General features: G+C 42.3%; 1 protein-coding gene across 9 annotated transcripts in view; it reads right to left on the reverse strand.

Annotated features, from left to right (window-relative positions):
• The window catches only part of LOC128459733 (uncharacterized), a 54035-nt gene that overhangs the window by 11976 nt on the left and 22299 nt on the right, over positions 1-19760 (reverse strand). The window contains exon 5 of one of the 9 annotated variants that reach the window (XM_053444558.1): positions 7063-7131. The exons of 6 other annotated variants lie outside the window; for them this stretch is intronic. In XM_053444558.1, coding sequence (XP_053300533.1) covers positions 7063-7131 — 69 coding nt within the window. Of the gene's footprint in view, positions 1-6190; positions 6252-7062; positions 7132-7660; positions 7857-19760 lie in introns of those variants that run through there. 2 more of the 9 variants (XM_053444569.1, XM_053444564.1) reach the window with 2 other exon arrangements.

A 19760-nucleotide genomic window follows, 5' to 3' on the forward strand; every position in this document is an offset into this window, starting at 1 on the left:
CGACAGCAGTTTCATTTAGTTTGCACTTCAGTAACCCACGTAAGTTCTCATGGTAGAAAACATTGACCTGCACCACGTCATTCCTGTCATCAATCAATGTATTGAAACACAGTGAGGACTTGGACTCACATACATGGTGCATTTTCACCAGAATGATGGGTTTGTCACCTGTTGGGGGGGGGGGGGGATGATACATATTTTATGTACACAGTATATAATCATGACATTTATATTTCTTTGAATTCTGTATTAAAAAGACTATGTTAGTAATATATCAATATCTTAGCAATTAAATGTTGATTGCGTACATCTCACATTTCAAACATATTATATTGAGCTTCTTGTTCAAATGAATTTGGCTGCAAAAAGGCCCTCACCTGGGACACCAGTCATCGCTGCCTTCACGTCTGACTCAACGCGTGACGTGATTGGACAGAAGACAATAATAATCTGGCTGTCCTGAGAGTTTTCCAAAAGCCGAACGTTGCCCTTAGTGGCGCGCTTCACTTGATCCATCAGCTGTGTATGGGCGCCAAAGGTTTGACCTCCGACAACCATCTTGTACTTCACTGTGACTATAGGAAGAAAAAAGGTTGTGAAGCTGACACGTGTACAATTACAAGAATCGAGTGATTTTGCTATGAGGGAAGTAAAAATTGTAAGCTCCCATTTTATAAATAAGACCCAGTTAATCAGACCTTTTTTACTGCTTCTACTACAAGTAATACTGTGCTGCTACTGCTGATTGTTTAATTATTCAACGTACCTTCCTGAAAGTAGTGTGGTGACGTCCCAGCGTTTGAGTCTCCTAATTAGAAAGACAGAACCACAATTGGTTGTATTCTTTTACCAATTGGAGTCAGGTTTGTTTATATTAAACAAATGCTCCCAAGATGTTGAATTTGAGGTTCTGAAATAATACCACACACACACACACACACACTCACACACTCTTTAACCCCATTTTTCGTCGCCTTTTCACTTTCTTGAATTCTCCGGATTTGGAGCTGAGCCGCAGGGCAAAGCTTTTGATTTACCAGTCGATCTACATTCCAACCTTCACCTGCGCTCACAAGCTCTGGGGTCTCATTTATAACCGTTGCGTATGCACAAAATGGGGCCTGAAACATGCATGCGCCACTTCTCACGCAAACGTTGGGATTTCTAAAAACTTTTTATTTCCACGCAAACTCTGACCAATGCATACAAACGTTTTGGAGACGGGAAAGTGGCGACGCAGACGTGAGGTGGTGAACTGCAGCCAGATTATTGATCCAGTTCATCATTTGCATTAAAACCAACAGCTTAGTTTTGCTCGCTCGACATTTTAAAATATATAAAACAACTTACAGCAAATTACGTTCAGACTCTATTTAACAGCGGAGTTACAGAGCCGAGTCTTTAATGGGTTTTATTAATAATATCTTCTGGCAGTGTGCGTGTATCATTAAATCACTGCAGTGAACTTGACTGTGTCATCAGGCGCACAGTACGGTGGCCCTGAGAGCTCAACGAACAGCAACTTAAGAAAAGTTGACAAAACACAAGCAAAGTAAGAAAACATCTTCATCAATTTCACAACACAACACAACACATTACAGAAACGCGCAGCAAATAGACAAACGCCCTGCAAATAGACAAACGCGCTGCAAATAGACAAACGCGCAGCAAATAGAGAAACGCGCAGCAAGTAGAGGAGAAAACACAACGGAAGTGTTTCCAGAGGACAGCTAAAAGTGATGGACACTGCTGCCACAAAAACGTCCAATACACCATACAAATTCGGTTCCACACAGGGTTCGGCCACCCGCGGCTCTGGAGCCGAACGCGGCTCTTCGGCCCCTCTGCAGTGCCTGTACAGTTCAGTGTTGTGCATATGTTTCGCGAACGCTGAACTTAACGAATCAGTTTTCATATTATTAACGTGAACGTAACGATGAACGTAAGTGAACGTCACGTACATTTTTTAAATCATCACCGTATCAGGCCATCATGAAATACCAGGAGCGGGCGAGTGTGTGTGTGTGTGTGTGTGTGTGTCTGTGTGTGCACACAGAAATGAATACGTGCGCAAAAAAGATCCACAAATACATTTTCAATGCACACACAAATATGTTTCATTCCATAAGTAAAAAAAATTCACATGTAAAATATAAGATTCATAAACATATTTCCGATGCACACACAAACGAAGCTACACAGAGGCAGCTAGCTTCCCCCCCCAGCTTCCACACACAGTCAGCACGGACACCCGATACTAGCTACTACCAAGTGTTTGCTTCTAACCTGACGGTGTTTGAGAAACAGTGCCATGAGAGCCGTGGGATTAAGTCAGCGGGTTTTTGCGCTGTTCCCACCGCAGTTAGCATGGTGGCTAGCCCGCTATCCCCGTTATCAAAGTTCGTTATAACCGTATGTGACCGTACACACATGCTGTAAGTGCTCTAACCAGCCACCGTCAGCCGGACAACGCCGCTGGCTGTTTTTAGTGGACCAATCACAGCCAAGTGCTATCCGTGGGCTGTCCGCCATTTCGACGTGTAGTTAGAAAAAATGTGTTAAGCCAGCGGCGTTGTCTGGCTGACGGTGGCTGGTTAGAGCACTTACAGCATGTGTGTACGGTCACATACGGTTATAACGAACTTTGATAACGGGGATAGCGGGCTAGCCACCATGCCAACTGCGGTGGGAACAGCGCAAAAACCCGCTGACTTAATCCCACGGCTCTCATGACACTGTTTCTCAAACACCGTCAGGTTAGAAGCAAACACTTGGTAGTAGCTAGTATCGGGTGTCCGTGCTGACTGTGTGTGGAAGCTAGCTGCCTCCGTGTAGCTTCAAGCTGTTGCAGCTGTAGAATTAGCAACGCAGTTTGGAAACAATACCGGGGAACCGCTGCGTTAAGACACGATAAAATTAGCATTTTGACCCGCTGGGTGTCATTTTATTTCAGCAAAACTGTCGCGTCATCAACATCCTTTTCTGTTGTCATCGTTCACTGTGTGTGAGGAGCCGGGGATCAGCGTCTACTAATTCTATGTCTATTGGCTGGCGGGCTAAAAACCTCCAGGCTGCCTGCGCGCGTTTTAATGACGTCGTGTAATGGCACTCACGTGATTGGCTGTACAGGAGTGAGACATCTGATTGGCTACAGACGATCCCCTCTTAGAAAAAACGCATTTGTGAAACAGAGACACGTCAGGGGAGTCTCAAAAGTCTCAAAAGTCTCACACACAAATGCAGCGAGGTTTACAAATTAAAAGCACTTTGTAAATGCAGGTCCAACAGTTTATATATGAATGTAACAAGCTCCAAATATGTATTTGATGAAGATTGCAAATACTTTTACATGCATATATTTGTGAATTTTTTTTCTATTTGTGTGTGCATCGGAAATATGTTTATGAATCTTATATTTTACATGTGAATTTTTTTTACTTATATATGGAATGAAACATATTAGTGTGTGCATTGAAAATGTATTTGTGGATCTTTTTTGCCCATGTATTCATTTCTGTGTGCATTTAATCCTATTGAGACTGTTCTGGCTCCATAGTATTGGGCGTTTTTGTGGCAGCAGTGTCCATCACTTTTAACTGTCCTCTGGAAACACTTCCGTTGTGTTTTCTCCTCTACTTGCTGTGCGTTTGTCTATTTGCTGTGCGTTTGTCTATTTGCAGCGCGTTTGTCTATTTGCTGCGCGTTTTTGTAATGTGTTGTGTTGTGTTGTGAAATTGATGAAGATGTTTTCTTACTTTGCTTGTGTTTTGTCAACTTGCAAGTGTTTTCTTAAGTTGCTGTTCGTTGAGCTCTCAGGGCCACCGTAGGGCACAGAGCGCACAGAAGATCACTTGAAAAAAACAAATAATATCCCAGAGTGGAGGTGAGGATCCACTGATATAAGGGAATTGGTCCGATGCTCTGATAAATACTGCCGTGACACTGGTGCAGGGTTCTGCGTGATGTGTGCATGCGAATGGAAGGACGAGGAAGAAGCGGGGTTCAGCGATTTCTGATCTCACACATTGTGTTATCCACAGCAGCGGCAGAGTGTCAGTGTATTTTCTTTATTAGTGACATCACTGCTGTCCCATGAAGTTGTTCTTCACCTCACTAACGAACACCCCGATGTCAGTGTCAGAAAGTTTCACTTCCTCTTCACATCGCTTGATGCCGTGACTCCGTCAGGACTCACGGTGGAAACTCATTGGTCAGCAGCATAATTTGATATTCCCGCCGTGCTTTGCATTGACCATTTATGGTTGAAAGTGGGCGTGTGGAGGGCGGATTTGGAGGAAGATCCACTTACGAACGTCTCCAGGTGGACTGTGATCTATAAAGCGAACATTGCGTTCAGGTGAGCGTGCGCACAGTTTTATAAATCAGAATTTTCTTTTGTGTAAGCCATTTCCGGCTTTTGTACGTACGTACATTTTTAGTATGAATCCTACGCACTCTTTTATAAATGAGACCCCTGAGCAGTGACTGAAAAATGTAGGTTGTGACTGCAAGAATCCAAAATTAGTTTCCCCGGTAGGTTAGCTGCGGTTCAGCCATAGAGATATAGTATGAAGAGTTTAGACATCTGGGGCCTCATGTACTAAGGTTGCGTACGCAGAAAACGTGGCGTGCGTCCTTTTCCACGCTCACGTTCAGATGTACAAAACGTGAAATGACCGTAAAAATGTGCGGTCCCCACGCCAGCTCCAGAGCTGTCGTACGCACGTTTCTACAGCTATTGTTCCTTTGGCGACACTTAGCGGTGACGCTGGAGACGCCGGGGCCGACGGAGGAGACGCCGGGGCCGACGGAGCAATCCGTGCCCTCTCCTTGCTTGTCTATTCAAAAATAAAAAATTTAAGTTAATAAACACGAGTCAAAGTCTTTAATATCCTGGCATCTTTACGCACGACTTATGTGTATTGTAAGCAGCCAATTGTATGACCAGTATAATTACAGCATTTATGAATTCAGCATATTTACCTTGGGGATGATCGGTGTCCCCTTCATGGGCTCCCACCACTCCGGTGAGAGCTGTGTCACCGATCAAAGCGGCCACTCTCAAATCGAAGGGGGAGAGTTCCCCCACTCCCGTCCCCCCACCTGTTGCGGTCACGCTTCGGCGGTGGGCAGAAACCCTCCGCTTCACCTCCACCTTGAGGTCTGACCACTTTTTTTTTATTTCAGAGTTTGTGCGCTGCTGAGACCCCACTGCATTGACGGCCTCGCAAACACGCTCCCACTCATTTGTCTTTTGTTTAGCATTTATCCCTGTTGACAGGGTACCAAATAACATATGCTTGCGCATTTCTACCTCGTGGAGCAAAATCTCGAGCTCGGACTCCGTGAAGTTGCGTTTTTTAACTCTGTTCATGGTGCCAGGTGATCGGATTAAGAGGTGGATCTCAGGTCCAGGGGCCTATTTAAATGAAATTGCATATTTAAATGAGGGCGTGGACAGGGAGGAGTTTGGCACGTCGGCATGTGCGCTCAATTCCACGTTGAATGAGATGTACAAAAGAAACGTGCTTGGATCCATGCGTTCGCATACTTTGATACATCTGAATTTATTTGTGCATAAGACAGTTTCTGGGTTTTGGCGTACGCCAAGTTTCAGTATGAAATCCACGCAAGTCTTAGTACATGAGGCCCCTGGAGTTTAGAGTAGAACTGCAGTCACAGGGGACAATTGAGGTGGTTCAGACATCTGGTCAGGATTCCTCCTGGGCACCTTCCACTGGAGGTTTACTGGGCACAGCCAACTGGGAGGATAAGCTAGGGTAGATCCATATTTCACTGGAGGAATTGCATAGCCCATCTGACCTGGGAAGACCTTTGGATCCCCGTCAGTAAGAGCTAGAGACCGTGGCTTGAGACGGGGACGTCTGGAATACCCCATTTCCGACCCAACCTCCAATAAGGTAAAGACATTGGATGGATGGATGAATTCAAAGTATCAAAAGGTCAGTCAGACAACTACACTACTCAATCAAATGACGCACATCGATTAGTTTAGGATACAATGACACCAAAATAAAGCAGAAGTATGACCTTTTTCAGCTATTGAGTCCAGCTTCCTTTTGTTATTGTTCTTCAGTGGGTCCTTATTATCATTAGGGAGGTCCTCCGAACTTGTCAATTGTGACTGCAAAACAAAAGTGAAAGTGTTAGAAATGCCATGTTTACTTACAGCTGGCCAAATTATTTTGCAGCTCTCCCAGTTCTTTTTGCGGCATATTTGGTGGCCTCTGAAATGCAAACAATATAACAGAAATAATTCTAATTGAGCATTCTACTCATTATTATTATTCCTGGTTACTAGTTCCCAAGTCATGTATCTCTACTTAGCTCTTCTTTATCACAACTTCTTATAACCTGTTAACTCACCGATTTGTGAATCGTATCAAACACGTTCTTTCTCAGTCTGAGATCCTTGCGTCCGGGTAACAGCTCGTGCAGGTCCTGTCGAGTCAGTGACTGGATGTCACTATCTGTTTCAAAACCTGCTTCTATATATAAATACAGTACGCAGATGTTGAGCAGGTTGTTTTGTTGATAATGTTACAAAATCCGTCCATTTGAATTTCCCTTTCATGTGGTCAAGTGTCTCTGAGGGAGGACTAAACCCTGACTGGTGCTTGTACAATAAAGCTACAGCGAGGGAGCTGCTTCCAGCTTCACTATATACTGTGGTCAAGTTCTGACTATAAGGTGGAGCTGTTCTACCTTTAATTACCATGATTGCCGTGGCAACCTGCATTAGTTTTGTGTCTTAAAAATGTGGCAGAAGAAGCAGCAGGCTATTTAATATACCGTCTTCATCATTAGCATAATCTACAGAAGTGACTTCCTTAGCAAGCTCAAGTCTACACTCTTAAATGTTAATTTAGCACGTGTTGTTATATGGTGCTATGTTATTATACTTTTAATAAATATATTGGGTTACTTGCATCTGCTACATTTTCTGGACTTATTAACAAAATATTGATCATATCATTTTGGTCAGTATAGTGGTGGTGCGTGTGTTTCCTGTGGATATGCATGTTAGAAAAGTTCACTCACGTTTCAGGGCGTCTGCTGCCTCTGGGGACATGATCTGTATTTCCTTCAGTAAATCTCCCATGGCTGCACCTGAAGAAAAAACAAACAAAAAACAAACAGAAAAGTAACAAGAACAGGACTTTTAGAATAATGAACCTCTCTGTTCACGTCTTCCTCCCTCTCTCTTTCTCTCTCCCTCTTTCTCTCCCTCTTTCTCTTCCTCCCTCCCCCTAACCCCTGCCTTTCTCTCTCTCTTCCTCCCTCCTTTTCTCTCTCCCTCTTCCTCCCTCCTATCCCCCCCTCTTCCTCCCTTCATTAATCCCCCCTCTCTCTTTCCCACCCCCCTTTCTATTTCTCCCTCTTCCCCCCTTCTTTATCTCTCTCTCTTTTTCTCTCCCCCTGTATCTTTCTCTCTCAAAGTCCTATTCCCCCTCTCTATCCCCCCGTTCCTCCCTGTCCTTCTGCCCCCCTTCCCCCTCTGCCTCTCTCTTTGACTTGATGATTTTGATAACATATTACAAAAACAAGACATAAACTAGTTGTGACGACAGAATGAACCTCACGACGTTACACTGGAGAAAATGGTGGACGGAAAAGAAAAGGAAAAAGGAACTCTGACCTTTATTGATCCGAGTCACGCGACAGATGATTGACTTCAATAATCAATATATATATCTGTTATATGAATAATCAATAACTGTCCAATATTTTTAAGCCATCAAGGGCTCGCCTCGTTGGCGATCAAGTGTTTCAGCAGAATGTGAGTCTGACCATGACAGTTAAGAAAGAAGAGAAAGTGAAAGTTAGAATGTCGACTTGCGTCATGTGTTAACGACGCTGCGAACGATCATTGGTCAATGGGGGTGCGTTCACTTCATAGTGAACCTCGGTGATATATTATTATAATTATTACTTACAATTAATTATTTTGATTATGATTATTATTGTTATTATAAACACTGTCAGTGTTTAGCCAGATATATATCATCTTCAGTAACATGTTTATGTTCCCATGTCGAGTGTAACCAGCAGAGGGCAGCACTGCACAACTTTTCAAGGCAAAGTCAACTTTATTGTCAATTCTGCCAAATGTACACGATGTATATACCGCCTCTCTCTGATCCCCGGTGTACAGAACATTAAAGCTAGTACATAGTAAAGCAAAGTATGCAGTCATACAGCAGATGGTGGATTATAGGATGAGAGAAGTGCAAACAGGAATAGTGCAACAACTGAAAAAATACTTCATGGCAAGTATTGTAATATTAATAATATTGCACCGCTGCATTTGTTAGGCTTTTGTAAATTATATCGTTCTCTCTATACAGACTGTGTGGATACAGTGATAAACTACTGCAAGACTTAATATTTATAATATACAGTGGGTACGGAAAGTATTCAGACTGTTAAGGTTGAGTGAAGGTTTGGACACCAAAGCAGACACGGACGAGTTGTTGGTGGTAAACGAACAGAGTTTATTTGTAGGAGAGGTAGATGAAGGCTGGAGCGGCAGGGTGCTGGCTGGCTTGGAGATCCTGGTTGAGAAGAGGATGAGGAGCCGAGCGGTGAGGCACACAAAGGTTCTGGGTTGAAGGAAAGCACAAAGGTTAGAAGACATCCAAAGAACATGAGGGTCGAGAGTTCTGCAGCACAACAGCTTCCGGGGTAGATGGAATAATCTGGCGTCGAAGTGGTGAGACGACCAGGCTTTTATGGAGGGGATGATTAGATTAATTGCGAGCAGGTGTGCCTCGTCCGCTGCAGCCAAGAAGCCAGCCACGCCCCCTGCCACACACAGGGAGAAAACAGAAGGGGAGGAGACACAGCAAAATAACACAACACCAAAACACAATCCCCACACAGACCCCTTTAAATATTTCACTCTTTGTTTCATTGCAGGCATTTGCTAAAATCAAAAAAGTTCATTTTAACTCTCATTAATGTACCCTCAGCACTCCATCCTGACAGAAAAAAAAAAACAGAAATGTAGACATTTTTGCAAATTTATTAAAAAAGAAAAACTGAAATATCACATGGTCATAAGTATTCAGACAGTTTGCTCAGTATTGAGTAGAAGCAGCCTTTTGAGCTAGTACAGCCATGAGTCTTCTTGGGAATGATGCAACACGTTTTTCACATCTGGATTTGGGGATCCTCTGCCATTCTTCCTTGCAGATCCTCTCCAGTTCCGTCAGGTTGGATGGTGAACAGCCATTTTCAGGTCTCTCCAGAGATGCTCAATTGGGTTTAGGTCAGGGCTCTGGCAGGGCCAGTCAAGAATGGTCACAGAGTTGTTTTCCGAAGCCACTCCTGTTATTTTAGCTGTGTGCTTAGGGTCATTGTCTTATTGGAAGGTGAACCTTCGGCCCAGTCTGAGGTCCAGAGCATTCTGGAAGAGGTTGTCTTCCAGGATATCTCTGTACTTGGCCGAATTCATCTTTCCTTCAATATTAACCAGTCGTCCTATCCCTGCAGCTGAAAAACACCCCCATAGCATGATGCTGCCACCACCGTGTTTCACTGTTGGGATTGTATTATAGATAGATTACTTTATTCATCCCCGAGGGGAAATTAAATCGTCATAGCAGCCGGTATATTTGAATACAATAAAATAAAATACAAATGTAGTGATTAAAAATGGTTCAGAGATGACAGTTAATGTCAATTCGGTTCAACAAGTATCCAGAATAAGACGGGACGGGAGGCTGAGATATCAATACAAAATACAATTTATTTAATAGATGCAAATGATTTAAAACAGACTGCTCAAACAGTAAAGTGACATGTGCAAAGGTTGGAAAGGCTGGCCTGGACTTGATATAAATGACAGTTTAAAATAGAGAGAAATTAGAGGCTCCAGACCCAATTGTACAATGCTAAAATATCATGCATTAAAAAACAAACACAACACACTTTAAGAAAATCACTGCAAACGATATACAACAACAAAATGACAAAAGAGGGCCTCTACTTTATGGAGCCAATAATTCACCACCATTCAAGTCACTACCACTGAATTGCACAGTCCCAGTCAACCATATATATTGCACCTTGCAATAGAACAAAACAAAACACAAAGAAACAAATAATCAAACCAAATAATCTAAATGAAATCTAAAGTGGGAAAAAACAGTGACCGTAACTATTTAGCTGGAGGCAGCCCTATAAAACAAACATGTTATAGTTAGGTCACACAATTTAAACACATTTATAATATTTAAAAACATTTACAAACATAAAAACACATCCTTATCTCATACCTTTAATTCATTAAAATAAAGCAGGGACATCGTGCATCCACGGTGACGCCGACACAGTCGCACACAGACACAGCTTCACGCTGGGCTCTAAGGACAAACTTCAGTTACAATTTGCGGACACTTTCTCTGTGATCGCCGTTAACATTATATAACTTCCAGCAACTTACTGCGACAAACAATTGCGACCACACGTGCTGCGCTCACGATAAATTTCCGCACACACCCACAGGACCGGTGTTCCAGTTTAACTGGCGGGCATGGCTTCTGGCGACATTCCAGATGTTGAGGCTGTTTTTTAAGAGCCGGTGGCAGATTCGTCATTTTCACAAAGCGCCTGTGTGTGAAGTGCGGTGATCTACTGAAGGTCTTGCTAAAATAAAAATCCTACAAAAACCCTTCACGAGTTCATGTGTCCGTGTCAGCATCACGTTGAGACCGCAATATACATTTAAATGGTAAAAAAAAAAATAGTAAAAAATCCTTGATCGGGATTCGAAACAACAAACTAAACACTATGAGCTTCTAGCCTGATGACGATCTCACTACGCCACCGAGTCGCTGAAATGTACACCGCGCGTTAGATAAATGTCTCGTTCTTTGCTTTGTCAGATGTATATCACCAGATGTGCTTTAAGGTAACGCCCATGTCATCTGGTGATAGTCCGAACACAGAATAAACGCTTTAAACGTAATACCAGGCTTTACAAATCTGACGCTCCTCTTCATAGGAGACACAGGGAGCATTGAAGAACACACACGCGTCACCAGCTCCACTCGAAGTGCTTTTGTTTGTCGCTGGTGATCACTACAAAGCGCACACACCAAACAACAGGTACATGTAAACATCCCTCACATCAACAAGGCGGAAGCTCGAGCGGTGTTTTCATGAGTTAAGTTGGTGAACGTGCTTCTAATGGACGTGTGGAGCCTCACGTGTCCTCCTGTGGCTGCTGGTTAAAGTCAGCGGACGGGATTTTAAAAGATGTTCTCGTTGTTGTCGATGATCAGGTTCTGCCATCGGAGAATGAAAACAACCCAACCGCTCATCACAGAACGGGGGTGTTGGTTTGTCGTAGCTTCTGTAAGTCAAGTGTTGTTTATCTGTGTGAAATCAACAGATGATCTGTCCGAAGTGTGTCGAGTGTGTTGTCAACATGACACATGTGTGACGAGGCTAAATATAAATGTGAAAAAATCCCACCACGGGAATCGTTCTGCTGTGGTCCACATAAAAATAAACGTAGTGACAATGGCACTGTCCACTGTACCACTGATCAGAGTGATAAATAGATTCACCTGTATGCTTTTATCACTGTGAAGCCTGTGCACAACTTAACATGAGTTGTTGTTTCAGGGAACACGCCCAGGTTAACTTGTGACAGTCAAAATGTAACCGTAAACTCAGAGTTATCGGTCACACGTCACACATTTGGACACCGCTGCGCCCGTGTGCTTAGCACACGCACGGAATCATGAAAAACGGCTGTATCCTGCACTCATACAAAGCAGAAGCCACAAAAGAGTTTGCGTGCTTACTATAAGTCTGCGTTTCATGTGCTTCACACATCACAAACATTTTAATTTAATACAAATGCCATCCATTTCAGTGGCGGTTTGGGGCACGGGCGAAACGGGCAGCCGCCCGCGGCGGCACATTCATCATCTGGCCCGCTTCGCGGTTCTCTCTGGCCCGCGAAGCGGTTCTCTATTATCTATCATATGATATGATAGATATCAGTGGCCCCAAACCGCCACTGAAATGGATGGCATTTGCATTAAATTAAAATGTTTGTGATGTGCTAATATGTTAACTGGTGAACATAAGCTGGGGAGCCTTTATAAAACCTCTTGGCCATGTATTCCTTACTTACAGTTTAATTTAATAGTATTTGTATTGTGTTGGAATTTCCACCTGTGTCTGATGAGGAAACGGAGATAAGTAACAGATGACCCAAACAAATCTTAAAAGGTGTGGCTATTACTTACCATAAAGGTTATCTGGACATACATGGGTAGTCTCTACAGCGACTTTTGAAGTGCCATGGTAGTTTGAACTTCGTGAAGATGAAGTGCGCAGATGTCTATGTGTTGCATTTAGACACTCAATAAAAGACCTTACCCCAAACCATGATACTAGTATTTTTTCCCGACTACAAGCTCTTACGAGCCTCTCATTACTCGTGTTTGTATACTTGCTTCATACCAACCATGATATCAACGAGCACATGAAACGCAGACTTATAGTAAGCACGCAAACTCTTTTGTGGCTTCTGCTTTGTATGAGTGCAGGATACAGCCGTTTTTCATGATTCCGTGCGTGTGCTAAGCACACGGGCGCAGCGGTGTCCAAATGTGTGACGTGTGACCGATAACTCTGAGTTTACGGTTACATTTTGACTGTCACAAGTTAACCTGGGCGTGTTCCCTGAAACAACAACTCATGTTAAGTTGTGCACAGGCTTCACAGTGATAAAAGCATACAGGTGAATCTATTTATCACTCTGATCAGTGGTACAGTGGACAGTGCCATTGTCACTACGTTTATTTTTATGTGGACCACAGCAGAACGATTCCCGTGGTGGGATTTTTTCACATTTATATTTAGCCTCGTCACACATGTGTCATGTTGACAACACACTCGACACACTTCGGACAGATCATCTGTTGATTTCACACAGATAAACAACACTTGACTTACAGAAGCTACGACAAACCAACACCCCCGTTCTGTGATGAGCGGTTGGGTTGTTTTCATTCTCCGATGGCAGAACCTGATCATCGACAACAACGAGAACATCTTTTAAAATCCCGTCCGCTGACTTTAACCAGCAGCCACAGGAGGACACGTGAGGCTCCACACGTCCATTAGAAGCACGTTCACCAACTTAACTCATGAAAACACCGCTCGAGCTTCCGCCTTGTTGATGTGAGGGATGTTTACATGTACCTGTTGTTTGGTGTGTGCGCTTTGTAGTGATCACCAGCGACAAACAAAAGCACTTCGAGTGGAGCTGGTGACGCGTGTGTGTTCTTCAATGCTCCCTGTGTCTCCTATGAAGAGGAGCGTCAGATTTGTAAAGCCTGGTATTACGTTTAAAGCGTTTATTCTGTGTTCGGACTATCACCAGATGACATGGGCGTTACCTTAAAGCACATCTGGTGATATACATCTGACAAAGCAAAGAACGAGACATTTATCTAACGCGCGGTGTACATTTCAGCGACTCGGTGGCGTAGTGAGATCGTCATCAGGCTAGAAGCTCATAGTGTTTAGCTTGTTGTTTCGAATCCCGATCAAGGATTTTTTACTATTTTTTTTTTTTACCATTTAAATGTATATTGCGGTCTCAACGTGATGCTGACACGGACACATGAACTCGTGAAGGGTTTTTGTAGGATTTTTATTTCAGCAAGACCTTCAGTAGATCACCGCACTTCACACACAGGCGCTTTGTGAAAATGACGAATCTGCCACCGGCTCTTAAAAAACAGCCTCAACATCTGGAATGTCGCCAGAAGCCATGCCCGCCAGTTAAACTGGAACACCGGCAGTGGGGAGAGAGAGAGAGAGTGCTAAGGTGTCCCTAAATAAACTCCTCCGCCTCCCTGCAGCCTATAGGAGTTGCCGTCCTGTCAGGTTAATTAACACATCCAGAGCGGGGAAAATGACACTGCTAAAAGTATAAAACTTTATTAAGAACTGACCCGCTACACAAGTATTGAGGTAGAAAGAATAAAAAACAGAAACACAGATAAATAGGTAGATAAGGTGCAGTGGCAAGATGATGGTAATAGTACTGATGATATGATGGTAATGTTATTGTTAGACAGTGATAATATGATATGATATATGGTAGAGGTATAAATATAAGAATTTGACTATACAATAGATAATATAATATACTATGAGTGTAAGAATATGTAGACAGAGTGTGCAAAAGACATTATTGTATAAATGATATAAATATCAATATGGTTTATATTAACACATATCACATATGATGTGAAGTAAGTGTTCCAGTATATGGAGCGGAGTGTTGCTCACATTGAGCAGGTGATGAGCAGTGCCTGGTTTTCTCCACACATACCACTTAGAATTAACGCGAAAAAGTTCAATCTTGGTCTCATCAGACCAGATAATCTTATTTATCATAGTCCGGGAGTCCTTCATGTGTTTTTTGACAAACTCTATGCAGGCTTTCATATGTCTTGCACTGAGGAGAGGCTTCCGTCGGGCCCCTCTGCCATAAAGCCCCGACTGGTGGAGGGCTGCAGTTGACTTTGTGGAACTTTCTCTCATCTTCCTACTGCATCTCTGGAGCTAAGCCACAGTGATCTTTGGGTTCTTCTTTACCTCCCTCACCAAGGCTCTTCTCCCACAATTACTCAGATGGCTGGACGGTCAGGTCTAGGAAGAGTTCTGGTCGTCCCAAACTTCAAATAAATTTGCAAAAATGTCTACATTTCAGTTTTTTTCTGTCAGGATGGGGTGCTGAGTGTACTTTAATGAGAAATAAAATGAACTTTTTTGATTTCAGCAAATGGCTGCAATGAAACAAAGAGTGAGAAATGTAAAGGGGTCTGAATACTTTCCGTACCCACCTTATATTATGTATCATATTATATAATGACTTACTTTCCACTCTATTAACTTTGTGCTGCTTTAAAATGTGATCATATATGATTGGTTGTAAAAATCAAGATCATAAATGGGAGCATGACAAAGACCAAACTGTGTGTTGGAGACATTTTCTGCAAAGGGATCACATGCTGGTTTTACAGGTTAGTACAAATTAAAGCTTCTGGTTCCAAACCTGCTGGCCGATCAGGGTCTTTCTGTGTGGAGTGCAGACATGGGGAGAACATCCATTAATTGGAGTCAGTTCCTCTTCTCAGACGAGCTTTCTGTTCTTTCCAAACACACAGCATCGCAGATGACGATGCTGAAGAATAAAGAAAAGCGAGGAGCGATGTAGAATCCAAGTCTAATGTCACTCAGCGGTTTGTCTGCAAGTGTTGGAAGCTGAGTTTATTTTTTTCCTCTCAGCTGTGACACTGTCAGTGAGTGAAGGGCTTTTCTCTCCTGTGTCAGACTTTCCTCAGGGGGCCAGACAGCTCCCGGTGGTGCTTCTTGCTACTTGTTCAGCATAGTGGTTTCTTTTTTACAAGCAGTGGCAATCTTTAGCTGGAAGATGATAATTGGGTACCAGGAGTCTATGTGTTGGATCCAGTGGGCAGGAATCTCAACAGGCTGGTTTGGCCTCCAGTCTAACTGTTCACTGCAGATTTAAGGCTGGAGTCAGGATTTAAAACAAACATGTGTCAGTCTTACTAGCTGGTCTTGTTTATGAGTGACAGGATCACATGACTGGTTGGGCAGCATTGTGAAGTGGTGGCTGGCACTGTTGCCTTACAGCTAGATGGTTCCTGGTCCGAATCCCAGTGTCTTATACTTTGTGGAGTTTGCATGTTCTCCTTGTGTCTGAGTGGAATTTCTCCCAGTACACTACCTTCATGCCACAGTTCAAAGGTATGAATGTGATGGTAGATTGTTGGGCTGGCAACCTGCTCAGGGTGATTTATTTATCGAGTACAAATGTCACATTTATAATAATTAAAATGTAGTGAATTACAAATTCAACATGATACACTTCAAAAAAGCTATCCTGCAGTTTGATGTACTGATTGGCTTCATTTAAGGTCACTGCTGTAAATATCTGTGTCATTGTTTTTGTGTCTAATTGCTCCAATATAGATCTATTTTATTATTATTATTATTACCTCTATTTATTTTGTACTAGTGCTGCCAAATACTCGAATGGGTATCAATAACTGATCATTTAATATTTTTCTTGCACTGTTTTCACTTTTTTTTTTAAATACACTTCCATCTGCTGTACCACAATTTTGCAGGCTGTTAGTCTTATCTGCATAACTTTGTATAGCTGTCGTTATTTATCTTGAAATCTGTATTTATATTTTACTTAATACTCTGCCTTGTCTACTTGTGTCTTTGATTCGGCTTTTAAATAAAATATTTGTATCTCCATTAGCACATGCACCTTTGTAGTAGTTCTGGTAGCGAGACTTTCATCTCACCACAGTGGACCTTCTTGACTAATTTTCAACTTTAATTATTCTTATGCTCTTGTGTGTGCTACTGGATGATTCCATTTCCCTCGGGATCAACAAAGCATCCACCCATCCTTATTTTATCTTATCTTATAATCTTATATAATTCGGAGCCTAGTGGTGTAAATCCAATTGAAGGCCCTAATCATCCCCAATACTGAAAAACATTAGCTACACATATGCATATAACCACATAGTAATGTAAGTATGCATTTACTTAAGTACATTTATTAAACATTATGTCAGGTGAACTTCTTCAAAGTCTTAAATGAGTTGCATATAATACGAAACAAATACATTCTGAAGATAAACACTGAAGAATCATTCAGCCATTATGGTCATACCCATACTTGAAGTTTATTTTGTTTTATCATGTACAGTAATTATACATCATGTATTCTGAAGCATTCCATTATAAGCAGTTACAGCAAAATGTACATTAAAACAACCTTCATTTGCGAATCTATTCATAGTTTTGTCTCTCGTAGGTCAATACACAAAGTTGTCTGATCACTGAATGTGTAGCCTCTGCACTGTTAATCTCTTACTTAAAAACCATGACTGGTACAAAGACACAACACATTAAATGATGGCAACTTTAGAAAATTAACAGCAGACATGGAAAAAAAACTAAATTAATGTCATCTCCTTCTCTGTGATTTTAAAGTTATAACAATGTTCAACATACCTCTAATATATATTTAGCTCAAGATCCATTAATAATAATTGTTTTCATTTTGTTTCTGATGTTGGAGCTCATACCATCCATTGCATTATTTATTTTTTTACCTCCATCAAAGTGGTTATGTTGTTTGTTTGTAAACAAGATTGTTATCCAGCCATGTGGTTCTCCAACTTTTTCTGTCATGCCCCACTTTGGAGCTAGAATTTTTTTCATGAATTCAATCATCATCACTTTGTTACAAAGATGATAAAGCTCAGCCAAAAAGTACACATGCATGTGACTGGGGTGTAATGTTTCTAAGGATCTTCTTAATTTGTTGGGTCTTATAGAGTTTTCAGACATAAATACACACTGGTCTCTCCTCATGTCCTACCGCCTTGACTGTGATTTGTTTACTGCTCCGCCGTTAATATTAGTTCCGCCTCACATTTTCCCCTCGTGGCCGCGCGCCCCACCTGTTGTGCCTCCACGCCCATCCTCCACGCCCGACTTCTTCAGGCTAGGAAGTTTTGGCATACTAATACCCCAACGAGAAGTACTTGCCCTGGTATCTGTACTTCTATGAACACTGTGCTTCAGTAATTCTTGTTTTATCCCAGAGACACCCTTTTCATTTAGTTTGCACTCCAGTAACCCACGTAAGTTCTCATGGTAGAAAACATTGACCTGCAAGACAATATTCCTGTCATCAATCGATGTATTTGAACACAGTGAGGACTTGGACTCACATACATGGTGCATTTTCACCAGAATGACGGGTTTGTCACCTGTGGAGGAGAAAAAAGGATATATATTTCATGTAGACAGGATATAATCAAGACATTTATATTTTATATTATATGTTAGTAATATATCAATATCTTAGCAACTAAATGTTGATAGCGTACATCTCACATTTCATTTATTGAGCTTCTTGTTCAAATGAATTTGGCTGCAAAAAGGCCCTCACCTGGGACACCATTCATCGCTGCCTTCACGTCTGACTCAACGCGTGACGTGATTGGACAGAAGACAATAATAATCTGGCTGTCCTGAGAGTTTTCCAAAAGCCGAACGTCGCCCTTAGCGGCGCGCTTCACTTGATCCATCAGCTGTGTATGGGCGCCAAAGGTTTCACCTCTGACATCCATCTTGTACTTCACTGTGACTATAGGAAGAAAAAAGGTTGTGAAGCTGACACGTGTACAATTACAAGAATCGAGTGATCTTGCTATGAGACAAGTATCAATTCTAAGCTCCCATTTTTTTATGAATAAAACCCAGTTAATCAGACCTTTTTTACTGCTTCTACTACAAGTAATACTGTGCTGCTACTGCTGATTGTTTAATTATTCAACTTACCTTCCTGAGGGTAGTGTAATGACATCCTGGCGTTTGAGCCTCCTAATTGGAAAGACAGAACCACAGTTGGCTGTATTCTTTTTACCAATTGTACTAAGGTTTGTTTATATTACAAATGCTCCCAAGATGTTGAATTTGAGGTTCTGAAATAATACCATAGTACACACACACACACACACACACACACACACACACACACACACACACACACACACACACTTTAACCCCATTTTGTCGCCTATTCACTTTCTTGAATTCTCCAGATTTGGCCACAAGTGAAGGAGTTTAAGTGTCTCAGGGTCTGGTTCAGGAGTGAGGGTGAGGTGGGGCATGAGATTGACAGGTGGGTCGGTGTAGCATCAGCAGTAGTGCAGCCGGTGTACAGGACTGCTTGTGGTGAAGAAGGAGCTGAGCCGCAGGGCAAAGCTTTTGATTTACCAGTCGATCTACATTCCAACCTTCACCTGCGCCCACAAGCTCTGAGCAGTGATTGAAAAATGTAGGTTGTGAATACAAGAAGCCAAATTTAGTTTCCCCGGTAGGTTAGCTGTGGTTCAGCCATAGAGATATAGGGTGAAGAGTTTAGACATCTGGAGCTCAGAGTTGAACTGCAGCTGCAAAGGGACAGTGGAGGTGGTTCAGACATCTGGTCAGGATGCATCCCGGGCACCTTCCACTGGAGTTTACTGGGCACAGCCAACTGGGAGTATAACCTAGGGTAGATCCAGAACTCACTGGAGGAAATTTATATCCCATCTGACCTGGGAACACCTTGGGATCCCCCCCAGTACGAGCTAGACCCCATGGCTGGGGAGGGGGACGTCTGGAATGCCTCAATTGCGACCCAACCTCCCATAAGGTAAAGACTTTGGATGGATGGATGAATTCATAGTATCAAAAAGTCAGTCAGACAACTACAGTGCTCAATCAAATGAAGCACATCGACTAGTTGGGCCTGCACGACTCAGTTACCACGTCACAAGAGTGGGTCACGGAATAAATAGATGTACCTTGTGCTCCTTGTGGATGGCGACCTCTTGTTGATAAAGATCATATTGGGTACAAACTTAACTGTGACATAGTAATAACTATAATACACATTATATATTAAATACATAATGTTTATAAACATGAAAATTAAATATTGCTTCTTCCTGTTAATGATGACGTTTCTCACGCACTTAAGATACAATGACACCAAAATAAAACAGAAGTATGACCTTCGTCAGCTTTTGAGTACGGCTGCCTTGTGTTGATGTTCTTCAGTCGGTTCTCATCATTAAGGAGGCGCTGCACATATT

Source organism: Pleuronectes platessa, chromosome 17, assembly GCF_947347685.1.
Source record: "Pleuronectes platessa chromosome 17, fPlePla1.1, whole genome shotgun sequence".
In the NCBI taxonomy this organism is placed as follows: Eukaryota; Metazoa; Chordata; class Actinopteri; order Pleuronectiformes; family Pleuronectidae; genus Pleuronectes; species Pleuronectes platessa.